General features: G+C 35.6%; 1 protein-coding gene across 1 annotated transcript; it reads left to right on the top strand.

The window, feature by feature from the left end:
* Positions 1 to 521: 521 nt before the first annotated feature.
* On the top strand, positions 522 to 11,963 carry Mmp12 (matrix metallopeptidase 12). Its single transcript, XM_021249023.2, has 10 exons — positions 522 to 660; positions 2,501 to 2,751; positions 3,333 to 3,481; positions 3,568 to 3,693; positions 6,358 to 6,519; positions 6,934 to 7,057; positions 7,996 to 8,129; positions 8,473 to 8,632; positions 10,431 to 10,534; positions 11,508 to 11,963. Exons 1-10 carry the CDS (start codon positions 562 to 564, stop codon positions 11,606 to 11,608), a joined length of 1,410 nt encoding a protein of 469 aa, XP_021104682.1. The 5' UTR covers positions 522 to 561; the 3' UTR covers positions 11,609 to 11,963.
* Positions 11,964 to 12,414: the final 451 nt, after the last annotated feature.

The following is a 12,414-nucleotide window of genomic DNA, read 5'->3' as shown; positions in this document are numbered from 1 at the left end:
CAAATTATGATGATGTTATGACTTTCCCTTGCTAAATGTAAAATCTCTATATCACAGTTCTCTTTTCAGTTTAAAGAGGATTCATCTACTGCAGCAAAAAAATTATTTATGTAGTCTTTTAAAATTTACTTTAAAACTGATTTACTCTATAATGAATATAGGGAAAGTATTATAATGAAAATTGAGAATGCTAATCTTTCTAAAAATATATTTTAGGTTATCTTTATAGTTGAGATGCTTGGGTTTGCTTTTGTTTTTATTTTACAAGCACTTATTTTATAGAATGGATATAAGTAGAGACTTGCTTATCTTTTTTAAGAAATATACTCTGAGATGCCTAGGTGAGTGATGGATCAGACACTAATTGACCCAGAATTAGTTAAATAAGGTGATGCTTTTACTTGCATGGTTTTGAGGTAAACTGGTAGATGATATAAAGTGTGAGTCACTCCAAGGATTTCATGGTCTGGGCTAAGGGTTACATAAATAGGGTCAGTAAAGGAACTTGTATTTAAGGGGAAGCATAAACTGAGCTAAGCCATTCTCAGGGGAGAAGCAACAATGAAGTTTCTTCTACTGATTCTGGTGCTGCCAGTCACTGTATCTGGAAATGTCCTCGTCGATTATACGAATATGAGAGAATATACAGAAGCTGCTAAAGTAAGGATTGACACTTAGAATTTATCTAAATTTATTTTTGTCTTTAATATTTATTGCATTTGCTAGTTTTATTTTGAAAAATGTCATTTGAAAACTGTTGCAGGAGACTATTTTTAGCACTGGATTTTTCTTTGCCATAGAGGAACTTAAAAAAGAAACATTGGCTTTGAAGAAGTGTTATGAAATTGGTGATATATATCCCTTGTATTAAAAAATGTTTGACCAAGGAATATCAATGCCATATTATTGGGGTTCACTTCTATTATTTTATTTTATGTCAGTCATTTAATGCTAATTAATAATATGAAATTTATTCAATGACTTGGCCAATTTAACCACCTTAAGCTCCTATAGCAGTTTCAGCATATTCCCTTTACTCTCATTCATCCCAGGTATTCTTCATAAGCATTTTAAATTCTTTTATATTTATTTACTTATTTTGGTTTTTCTGAGACAGGGTCTCACTATGGAGTTCAGGATGGCCTTGAACTCATGGTGATCCTCTTACATCAGCCCCCAGAGTACTGGCATTATAGGTGTGCACCACACCAAACTCTTAAGCACTTTTTAAATATAATTTTTCACTTATTAACTTTTCTTCTATTTAAAAGCTTAATTTCTTATTTTCTAAAATACTTTCCATTCTTATTTTAGTTTTTTGAGACAAGTTTTTACTATATTGCCCAGGCTGTCTTCCAAATCATGTGATGATCTTTGCTCTTCAGTCTTCTGAGTATATACCTGGCTCTATTTTCCAAAATTACTTTAGCTTTGAATTTATCATAGTTGCTCACTGTGTCAGGTTTTGGGTTTGGGGTTTTTGTTTGTTTGTTTGTTTAGCAGTACTGTGGACAGAACCCAGGGTCTTGCATATGCTAGGTGTCTTGGTTACTCAACGCCCAAAGTTGAAAGAAGAGAAGTTTAATTTGGGCCACAGTTTGTCGAGGTTTCAGTTCATATTTGGCTGGCTCCAAGCCAGGGTGGTATGGCAGAGCAGCATCACATAAGAGATAAAACACTTCATGGCGTGGAAGACAGGTAGGAGGCAGCAAAAGCAGCAAGCAGCAAGAGACAGCAGCAGCCCTTTCTGTCCTTTATATTCATTCTATCCAGGCTACATCCCCTTAGGGTGAGTAGCACTCACACCTAGGGTGGACTTTCTCATTATCCACACCCAGAACTATGCCTAACTAGTTCAGTGACTAATTAGTTTAATTAAATTATTGGACTAATACTAAATACTAAATTACTGAATACTTAATTACTAATACTAAAATACAAATACTAAATTAGTGGACTACTTTAGTAATCACACATTCTTGATCCCAGCATCACACACTTAATCCCAGCATCAGACACTCTAGATTCAGCCACCTCTGTAACAACCCACTGATGACACATGGGCTTTGTGAGAACATATAGACACAAGCCACAAAACTAGGCAAGGACTCTACTATTGAGCTACATTCCACAAAGCCAAAAGTTTTTATCCCTACTTAAATTTATAATTTATGTACCCTAAAAATAAAGATTCTATCTCTTAAAGAATGCCATGATTTTCTTCAAGTTACAACTGAGTAGAAACAAGTTTGAAGTAGTAGAAACATGAAGATTTTTCTACTGAGCTACCAGGAACAAATTTTTCTAAAAATTTATGATATGTGTTTGCTAGGACAGAAAATTAAAAATCCTTTCTCATTATAACTGTCCAGAGAATAAAAACCAGTGATTAAAATACCTGGCTCAAAAACATTGGTGTGCAGTTGAGTCATATATACAGAGATCCCAACAGAAACTTTTCTGTGTATGATTATGCATTACTGAATGTATTTTTTTACAGACATATTTGATAAAGTTTTATGGCCTTAATGAAACAGAGAGCAATCCAATGAACAAAATGAAATTAAATTCAAACTTTCTAGAGGAAAAAATCCAGCAAATGCAGAAGTTCTTTGGGCTAACAGTGACTGGGCAACTGGACAGACCTACTCTGAAGATGATGCATGTACCTCGATGTGGATTGCCTGACTTGCAACATTTCAGAACACTGCCTGGGAGGCAGGTGTGGAGGAAGCATTTTATCACCTACAGGTAAAGGAGGTGTATGAAGCCATGCATTTTTCTACTTTCCCATTGGTCTGAAATCTAGAATGCTGACCTATTTAGACAGTAGCCTGTTGTCTGGAAATAGATAAACAGCTTGCTTCAATTGCTAACACTATCTCTGTGTTAAATTTTATTATCTCTAGAAGGGAGGACTATTCACTCAAGGAAGAGTTTTAATTGTTTGGCTTCCCAGTCAGTCCAAAGCAAAGTACAAAAGGAGCAAATAAAAGGAGAAAGAAGATAAAATAAATATAAGTAAGAGGCAGGAGAAGTTTTATAGTCAAGTTGAATAAGACTGAGCCTGGGAGGAGAAACAAAAGGTATAAGCTTCTGTAAAAGTAAATCCTTCAGTGATGACCTGTAACTCATAAGTAAGGAGAAATTAAGTTAAATTTTGGTTTAAAAGAAAGTTGTCCAAGCAATAAGGGTTTTGTACTTAAAGAAGCAATTATTTTAATCAGGATTCTTAATTTATGAAATGATTCATCCTCCACAGGTGGTAGCAAGACTAAAGTATTGTGTTAAGGCAAAATTAACACATGGTTTCCATATATTTTCTCTTAAAGAATCAAAAATTATACTCCTGACATGAGGCATCAGGATGTTGATGATGTCATTCAGAAAGCTTTTCAAGTATGGAGTGATGTGACCCCCCTGAAATTCAGAAAGATTAATGTAGGCAAAGCTGACATTATGATAGTTTTTGCTTATGGAGGTAAAGAACCTGGACTTCATCTGTGTAATTTGGTATGATTTGTAGCATGTACAGAAGAACTAATTTCCTTTCATTTTAAAAAACAGATCATGGTGACTTCAACTCTTTTGATGGCAGAGGTGGAATTTTAGCTCATGCTTTTGGACCTGGATCTGGCATTGGAGGAGACACACATTTTGATGAGGCAGAAACCTGGAGTAAAACTTCCACAGGTAGGGAGAGAAAAGCACAGTGCAAACAAAAAGTACACAAAATTGAAAATATGTCCTAATTTTTAAAGATGACATTCTGATAAACAAATATAGCATGGAAAAACCTGTTCTGATCATAAGTATGTTTCTAAATAAAATTTAACAGTTCACTCCCTAAAAATTGAGGCTTTTGGACTAGATTAGCTTAAAGATTATCTCTAAGAGTCAATCTATGAGGATTCTATGAACTATAAAAATGTTCATTAGTATAAATTTATGGAAAGGTAAAAGTTGTTATTTTTGTTTGACAGTAAAATCCATAAACTCAAAAGCAAACACCAGTATTAACTCTCTGTGAGCCAATACATAGGATAAGGTTTTTGTGTGTGGTTCATGATATGATACTTGGCACTTGCTTGGGTTTGTAGAGACACAGAACAATAAAGTTGTAGAGAATTTAGAGATCTTGGGCCAGGGATTTAGCTCGGTGGTTCTGGGCCCTGCCTCGAAAGTGCCAGGTCCCAAGTTCGATCCCCGGTACACCGCCCCCCCCAAAAAAAAATCCCCAGAAGAATTTAGAGATCTGGATGGAGAAACACACGATTATGGTCATGTAGTGTTGCAGAGTCCTGGCCTAAAATTTTCAGAACAAACCAATTATTTAACAGTACCTGTGTGCATTTACTGACTGTAATTACTCATCCTATGTCTCAGAGGATAGTAAGAGAGTGGATAGTGGATCCTATGTCTCAGATAGTAAGCTTGTCTATTATTTGGAGGAATTACTAGCATGAGAAAATTCAAACCACCCTATCAGAAGCCTTCTTAATCTCTCTACTGGAAGTTCTAGATTATAAAACTCACTCATTTGGAAAATAAACAGGGAGAAAGTCAAGAATATGGTGTACTCAATATCCTCCCTCTGGCAATACTGTACCATGTTGCATGCCGATATTCTTATAGACACTATGTCCATTAGAGAGGCTATTTTAATCTGACACATAGCCTAAGGCTTATCAAATTCTACTATTAAAGCAAATCATATAGGATTAACTACTTAGTGAACTGAAAATCCTCATCCATACATATGAAATGTATCTGTTTTATCCGAGGTTATTTGGAAATCATAAGCTCTTCATCTGAAATGAAATAATCATGTTGGTTAGCCACAAAGAATATTTTTGAATTCTAATATATCTTAGAAAAGTAACTTGATATAGCTCTGTAGAGATAGAAAAGTTGAGACCAAGAGAATGTTAGTGGCTAGTTTGTGGAAAAGCTGAGGCTAGGATATTTATTTCCTAGCTCTTAGGCTTATTTTTTAATTGACTTGAGTCTATGCTTTCAAAAAGGTTTTTTAATAAAAATTCTAACTTAAAATACTCATTCACAGCCTATTTTTTGACCCAGTAAATTAAAAGAATGGTTAAATTAATGAGACTGAGTTTCTATTATGATGTTGAGCGATGGGATGTTGGAAGACAGAGATGAAAGTCTTACCCTTGGGCATGCAATATCATAAGAAATGGGATGCAAACATAAATCCATTATTTGGAAATGAAGACCAATGATGATGCTTTGTACAAAGTGTTACAAGAATCAAGAGTAGGAAAAATTCAGGTTTAGACAAACTATAAAATCTTTGTTTACTCTTCCCAGAGTACTATGGAGAGTGGAGAGAATAACTCAGCTCTTCCTTTTTTGATTTTGAAATGGGCTCACTAACAAGGAGGAGGTTTATCTCTCCACTCACAAATCTATGACTTACTATGAAAAGTTCTTCAGTAGAATGTATTTCACTTGTCTACCAATCCAGTAGACCTTAACTGGAGGCAACTTTACCTCCAACGAGATGTTTTGACAATATCTGGAGACACTTTTTCATTGTCAAAACTGGAGGGAGATCATACTTGCATTTAGTCGTAAAACACAGATATCTAAACATCTAATGCAAAGGACCAACCTGACAACAAAGAATTATCTGACTTATAATATCAGTAATGCTGAAGTTGAGAAGCACTATTCAAGACAATGGGGAAATAAGTAAAGGATTTTAAGTCCTTTTAAATCCTTCCCTTTCACTGTATCAGATGTCGCATTATTGTTTTCAAAAGTACAAAGCAAGAAGTGGAAACATAGGTGTCCATCAACTAATGAATGAAAAAAGAAAGTGGTACATAAAATCAAATAATATTCAGTCATAAAAAGATGAAATCCTGCCATATAGATAGAACTGAAAGTCATGTTAAGTGCAAAAATCTGGGCCCAAAAAGACAAGTACCACACAATCTCACTCATATCTGAAATCTAAAGAACTAACCTCATTAAAGTTGAGAATATACTGGTAGTTATCAGTATAACTGGAGAGATTTAGGGAGAGGGAGGATAAGACCAGTTAGATAAGAGTAAGAAGTTCTGCTACACTATTGTACAGTAGTGTGATTATAGATAACAATTATGTAGTGTATCATTCAAAAAGCTAGAGGAAAGGATTTTGAATGGTTTCACCACAAAATGATAAATATTTGAGGAGATAGATATATTCACTTTCATTTGAACATTACACAATGTACACAAATATCAAAATATCACATGATATCCCATAAATATGTATAATTTTGTGTCAGTTAAAAATAGATGACAATGTATTTCACAGCTGTACTCCTTTGGGCTTGTTTCCTCTAGGCACAAACCTATTCCTTGTTGCTGTTCATGAGATTGGCCACTCCCTGGGGCTTCATCATTCCAGCGATCGAAAGGCCATAATGTTTCCCAGTTATGGTTATCTTAATCCCAACACATTTCAGCTCTCTGCTGATGACATACGTGGCATTCAGTCCCTCTATGGTGAGTTGAACTTCTTAATCATTTTGCCATCTAAAGTTATTCACTCTTATGAATAATCTAATAATATTATCTTCATCTCATTAATGAGGGTATGAGACCTAGTGCGTTGATATGAGGCAAGATCTGAGGCCTCAAGTATGGTGTTCTTTCTATCTGACATTATTGAAAAAGGCACAAAGAGAAAATAATTCAACTGGAAAAGGAAAATCAAAGTGATCGAACCATTCTCCATGATTGATATTGAAACCATATGGGAAAAATTCTTAGCATATGTTTATGAGTTTTATAGAAAACTTAAATTGATTTTCATGCATTTTTCATCTAGAAAATGAATTGTTTCTTAAAAAATTGTTTTTCCTGCTATGGTCAAAATGCAAAGATTTTTTTCTAATGCTTCTTGAAATGTATTTTCAGGGGGTCCAGCAGAGCACCAACCAACATTATATCCTAATCATAGAACTCCAGTTACCTGTGACCTCGACTTGCGTTTTGATGCTGTCACTAAAATGGGAAATAAAATTGTTTTCTTTAAAGACCGGTAGGATCATTTTCATATCTAATTAGTATTAAAAGCCCTGTCCTTAATAGGAAAGAGAGACAGAGAGAGAGAGAGAGAATGAAATAGATGAAAATTGTAAGCAGGGACTTGAACTTTATTCAGTAGGCAATGAAAAGATCTTGGTGATTTTGAAGCAGGAAAGCAGTGCAGTTGTGTCTGTATTTTAACTAGAAAATAGGTGCAAATAAAAAATGAATTTGTAAGCCATGCATGATGGTGCACACCTATAATCCCAGTATTCTGAGTGGCTCAGTCAGGAGGATCCCATAATCAAGCCTAGACTGGGCAATTTAGCAAGGCCTTATCTCAAATTAAGGAGACAGGAGATGTAGCTCAGTGAAAAGGCTAGGCGCGTGCACACACACACAGAGAATGAATTTGTTAGAAGACAAGAAGCAGAGAAGCTCAACTATTTTAATCATAGATTAAAAATGGTGAAGTCTGGAACTAAGGCTATGAAAGAGTTCTATGTATTTCTTGAATATAAAGGATATAGAGAAGAGAATCCCAGGATACCTAACAGTTTATGTCTTGAAACACAGATTGAAATATGTAGGGACAATGGAGAAGATTAATATTTGGTTGATAGGACCAATAGTCCTCATTTGTGAGATTACAAAACAGACATCTGAGATTAGATGTCTTCCTTCCAGTTAGAAAACTGGCAGGTAGATTGAGGCTCAGACTAGCACCTTGTATCCTTGGATTGGAAGAAGTTGCCTGTTAGAGTCATTGTCATGAACAAAGAGTTAAGTAAGATCTTTTCATTGTGGTTCTCCTAGAGAGAAACCTATAGAATAGAATGTGAAAATAATGGAAAGAAATATTAAACCATTTCACAGTTCTTTGCCATTCCCATATCAGGGAGTTTGAGTATGCAACAAGTTTTAACATGTGTTAAATGTCATTCATGGCAGGTTCTTCTGGTGGAAGTTTGCTGAGGAACCAACAGTCAGAGTTAGCTTAATTTCTTCCTTATGGCCAAACTTGGCATATGGCATTCAAGCTGCTTATGAGATTGAAGCCGGAAATCAAGTTTATCTTTTTAAAGGTAATTCCAATGTTTAGTTTTGCCATTGAATATACTTTAAGGAAAAGAATGAATTTAGAAATATTATTACTTTTTATGGATGTAGACCAAAATGTACCCCTCATTTTATTAAAAGTGGCTCTGAACTGTTACAATAGCTTAACTGTACAGTAAATATGCACAACTTTTGAAGAAAGTTTGTAAATTATAAGATAATAATACCCGTGGTGGGGGGTACATGAAACCATAGAAGATAGACCTTGTTCAAGGAAAAACAAGTAAAGTATGATGCCTGTAGTAAGTCAGTAGTTCATATTACTTTGTCTATATAATTCTATTATACCATTTTTCTTTGTCTTCACAGATGATAAGTACTGGTTAATTAGTAATTTGAGACCACAGCCATACTATCCCAGGAGCATATATTCTCTGGGCTTACCCCCTAATGTGAAAAAAATTGATGCAGCTCTCTTCAACCCATTTAACTATAAGACTTACTTCTTTGCAGATGATCTATATTGGAGGTGAGCTTTAATGATTGGTACTCTGACTTCTAAGATTTGTGAAACAGAAATAGAATGAAGTCTTCCAGAAGGTAGTCTTTCTATGCAAGACCTCAAAAAACCTTGACCTTCCTGAGAAAGGGCTCAAGAAAACACAAGACTGAAATAGTTATTTGTCAACCTAGTTTTCTTTTCTGTGCTTTTGGTTTCTGATACATGATATCATACATACTGTGTTTTTAATAAGACATTTTTGGTTAAAGGTGTAGCTTAGAGTGCTTGCCTGGCATGTATGAGGAACTGGGTTCAATCCCCAACATACAAAGGGGGGGCGGTTTCACAAATTTTAAAAATACTTCAAATAAAATGTTATGTTATTAATTATAGTGGAAACACTGGAAAATAGTGTCATAGATATATGAGACCTATTATTTAATCTCTAGTCATTTTGGAGAGTGTATGAATTTTCAGACTCTTTTCCGTAATTACTGGACCTAAAAGACACAATCAGGAAGCCACCCTTTGATAGGATGTTTAGGCAGGCTACCCTAACAGGAAATCAGATGATCAGACAAAGCCAGGAGCTCATTTGAGCAGTTGTCTGGTTTTCTCTCCAGAGTCTAATTTTGAACTAGGATAGGATCTTCCATACCAGGGATGGCAAACCTTTTAGAGCTTTCAGTGATACAAAGAGTCCACTGCAGCATGTGTGCCATAGGTTTGCCACTACTGCCCTATAGCCTCTTCTGAGGAAACCAATCGTTTCCCAGATTGCTTGTGAGGCTGACATAGGCATAATAGAATGCATTAAGAAGGTTACATTATCAGCTCTATTTTTTCTTAAACATATAAAATTCAACACTTAACTTCAGTTGAAAACCATATGATTACGACGTGAGATTGACAACCAGCCTTTACCATAATTGAGAAACAGAACTTTTTTTTTTCCTGGAGGTCAAATCCTGGGCCTTGAGCATGGTAAGCAAATACTCTACCACTGAACTGCACCCACAGCCTGAGAAAAAGAACTTTTGATTTTAACAAATAAGACTTTCTGAAGAGCTCACAAACTTGTGTAATTCATAGCCTATTATTAACATTTCAATTCTGAGCAGAGCCTGTGTTTACTTTTTTGAATCCACCTGGCCCAGGATTTTTCTTTCCCTAGAAGACCAGAAACAGAGGGCCTACAATTGTCACAGTCATGACAAGCAATAGATATTTCAAGAACTAAATTGATAACAGGTAGATTCAGTTGCTACTTAGAAGTCTAGAGAGAAACAAAATTCTTTTTACTCATGGGTAAAAGAGAACTTAAGAAAAACTCTGGGACCTACATAGCCTGGATATGATAAAATGGTTTGTCTTTCATTTCTTTCTGACATGTATATATAAATCCTTTTAGTTCCATGGCTCTTAAACCCTTGCCTTCTATTATCTTATTGGGATAAAAATCATTGGTTTCTGTCTCAGTAGAAAGCTTTGAAAAGAAGGCAATAACAGGCAGCCAAATAACTGGGTCAGAGGGGGACTGTAGTGTACCAAATCACCTCCAGTGCCAGGCTCTGTAACAGAGAATCAAGCACTGGGAGAAGCATTGTGGGGTATTGGCAAAGAGCTCAACTAGAGTCAAGAAGCCTAAGATTGGAGTCCTAAAGGGACTTTTAGTAAATGAGCAAACTATTTCAGTCCTTGGTCACATTCATCAGTTCAGTTAAACCCTTTCATGAAGAGCCTTTCAGGACAGAAGTTAGGTTTGTAATTCATGTCATAAAGTCCATTTTCTGATTAAGTTCCTGTTGGTTATTTCTTTGCTCAGATATGATGAAAGGAGAAAGTTCATGGACCCCAATTTTCCCCAAATGATTACACAGGACTTCCTAGGAGTTGGGCCTAAAATTGATGCAGCATTCTACTTCAAAAGTAAGTAGATTAAGAGACCATGAAGACATTGGAAATCCTATCTATCATCTATCTATCTATCTATGAAAATAGGGATTAAAACTCAGGGCCTTTGTACTGCACTATATTTCCAACCCTTTAAAAGAATTTTTTTTTTAAATTTTGAAGTAGGGTCTTGCTAAGTCACTAAATTGCTGAGACTGGTCTTGAACATATGATCCTTTTGCTTCAGCCTCCCAAAGTACCACAACCAGGTTGGGAAATCCTATTTTAAAACACTATAATGCCTTCAAAATCAGATTATGGATGGGCTTCATATTAGAAAGGGACAGGACTCTGCAATTCTCCATAGGGCCATAGAGGGAAAACTCACTCTGTACTTGACTCAGGATAGGCTAGAAGGGAATGGTCAAGACTGGGACAACCAATGGTATACTCCTAGGACACTCTGGCAGGCAGAAGGAATGAACTCGCTGCTATTTTCCCCATGTCTGAGACTCTAGAATTTCCCATGACCACATCAGCTGCACGGTATGACATATAAGCATAAGTCAATGGAGCTCAGGCCAGCCTGGAACCTCATACTCTCCTAGACCTTGCAGTCTTTACCCTATTTCAGTTCTTTCTATCCTTATAGGCTCTCATAGACTGGGACTGACAGTGGGATGAGAGAAGTTCAATTTTGTCGTGAACATCTCCAAATTCAGCCTAAGCAAAATTTTCAATGGGCCAATATTTAACATTTTTACTCCAGTCACTTTTTCTCTATCAAGGCCCCTGTGTGCCCTATCTAGGTCCAGTACATCTCTTGAGTCCTTCTCTCAGAGTGTGATTGAGAGTGGGTAGATATGTGGAGGCAAGATACACTGTCAAAGGTCCCCAACATTTATATTCTTCAATCATATCTCATCTAATCTAGGCAATCTGTAAAAACAGATATAGGTATTTAAAGAAATACAAAGGGGAAAATTAAAAGATTTGTTTTCATTTTTAGGACACTATTATTTCTTCCAAGGACCTAACCAACTTGAATATGATATCCAGCTACAGCATGTCACCAAAAGGCTGAAAAGCAATAGCTGGTTTGGTTGTTAGGAATGATGTGTTTAATGGTGTTTAACAATCCACTTCAGTTTAATAAATATTTATGCATATATTCTACGTTCTCAGAGTACCACTACATGGTAATATTCATCATAAAATAAGGTAAAAGTCTACAGGCCACAGATAAATGATGATGGAGATAAATGATAATACAAAATGTAAACCTTTACTATCAATTTTTGCTTGATTCTATTATTAAGTTTGAAAATAGGCCAGTGTCAAAAGCATACCTTTTGGAGGCTGTTGTGTAGGTTGGTTCCTAACATTTTTATGCTGAGAAGTTAGAATTATTTCTGTCTTAACTAAAATTAAACATATTATTTTGCTCAAATAAAAATTTTAAAGGAAGTATTTGGTTTTCATTCCAGTTTTCCTTAAAAAAATGTATTTTGAAAATAACTCTGGGCCACTTATAAATGAGGTCTTTCTGTGAGTATACCAAAGAGTGAATAGAAACATGACAAAAAAAAAAAAAAAAAAACTTAGATTCCTATTGGTCACTTGTGTAAGGGCATTTGTATCCCTGGTCTGAAGACAAGAAAGCTTTCTCTGTCCTGTACATAATGCCAGTGAGTAACTAACTACACAAGAAAGGAGAGGCGAAGGGAAGGAAATCGGAAGGAAATCCAGGCTCTATTTTCCTGTGGCAAATAATCCCTTCTTGTAGGGATGTCTTAGTCCTCCTCCTTACAAAAGCAATTCTGGGTTTATCATACTGAAGGAGCACCCACATACATTAAGAATGGATCTAAGACGTGAAGGACAAAGATCTTCCCATCTAGACTCTTTTTCTTCCT

The sequence above is a fragment of the Heterocephalus glaber genome, unplaced genomic scaffold (assembly GCF_053883595.1).
Source record: "Heterocephalus glaber isolate CG9 unplaced genomic scaffold, H.glaber_assembly_v1.0 deba00001429, whole genome shotgun sequence".
NCBI lineage: Eukaryota > Metazoa > Chordata > Mammalia > Rodentia > Bathyergidae > Heterocephalus > Heterocephalus glaber.
This window is presented reverse-complemented; position numbering and strand designations above follow the sequence as displayed.

Excerpts from the sequence above, each read along its gene's own strand:
- Mmp12 (XM_021249023.2), top strand. The coding sequence starts at position 562 with ATGAAGTTTCTTCTACTGATTCTGGTGCTGCCAGTCACTGTATCTGGA. Across the intron at positions 661-2,500 it reads AATATACAGAAGCTGCTAAA|ACATATTTGATAAAGTTTTA; the intron begins GTAAGGATTGAC and ends ATTTTTTTACAG. Across the intron at positions 3,482-3,567 it reads GATAGTTTTTGCTTATGGAG|ATCATGGTGACTTCAACTCT; the intron begins GTAAAGAACCTG and ends TTTAAAAAACAG.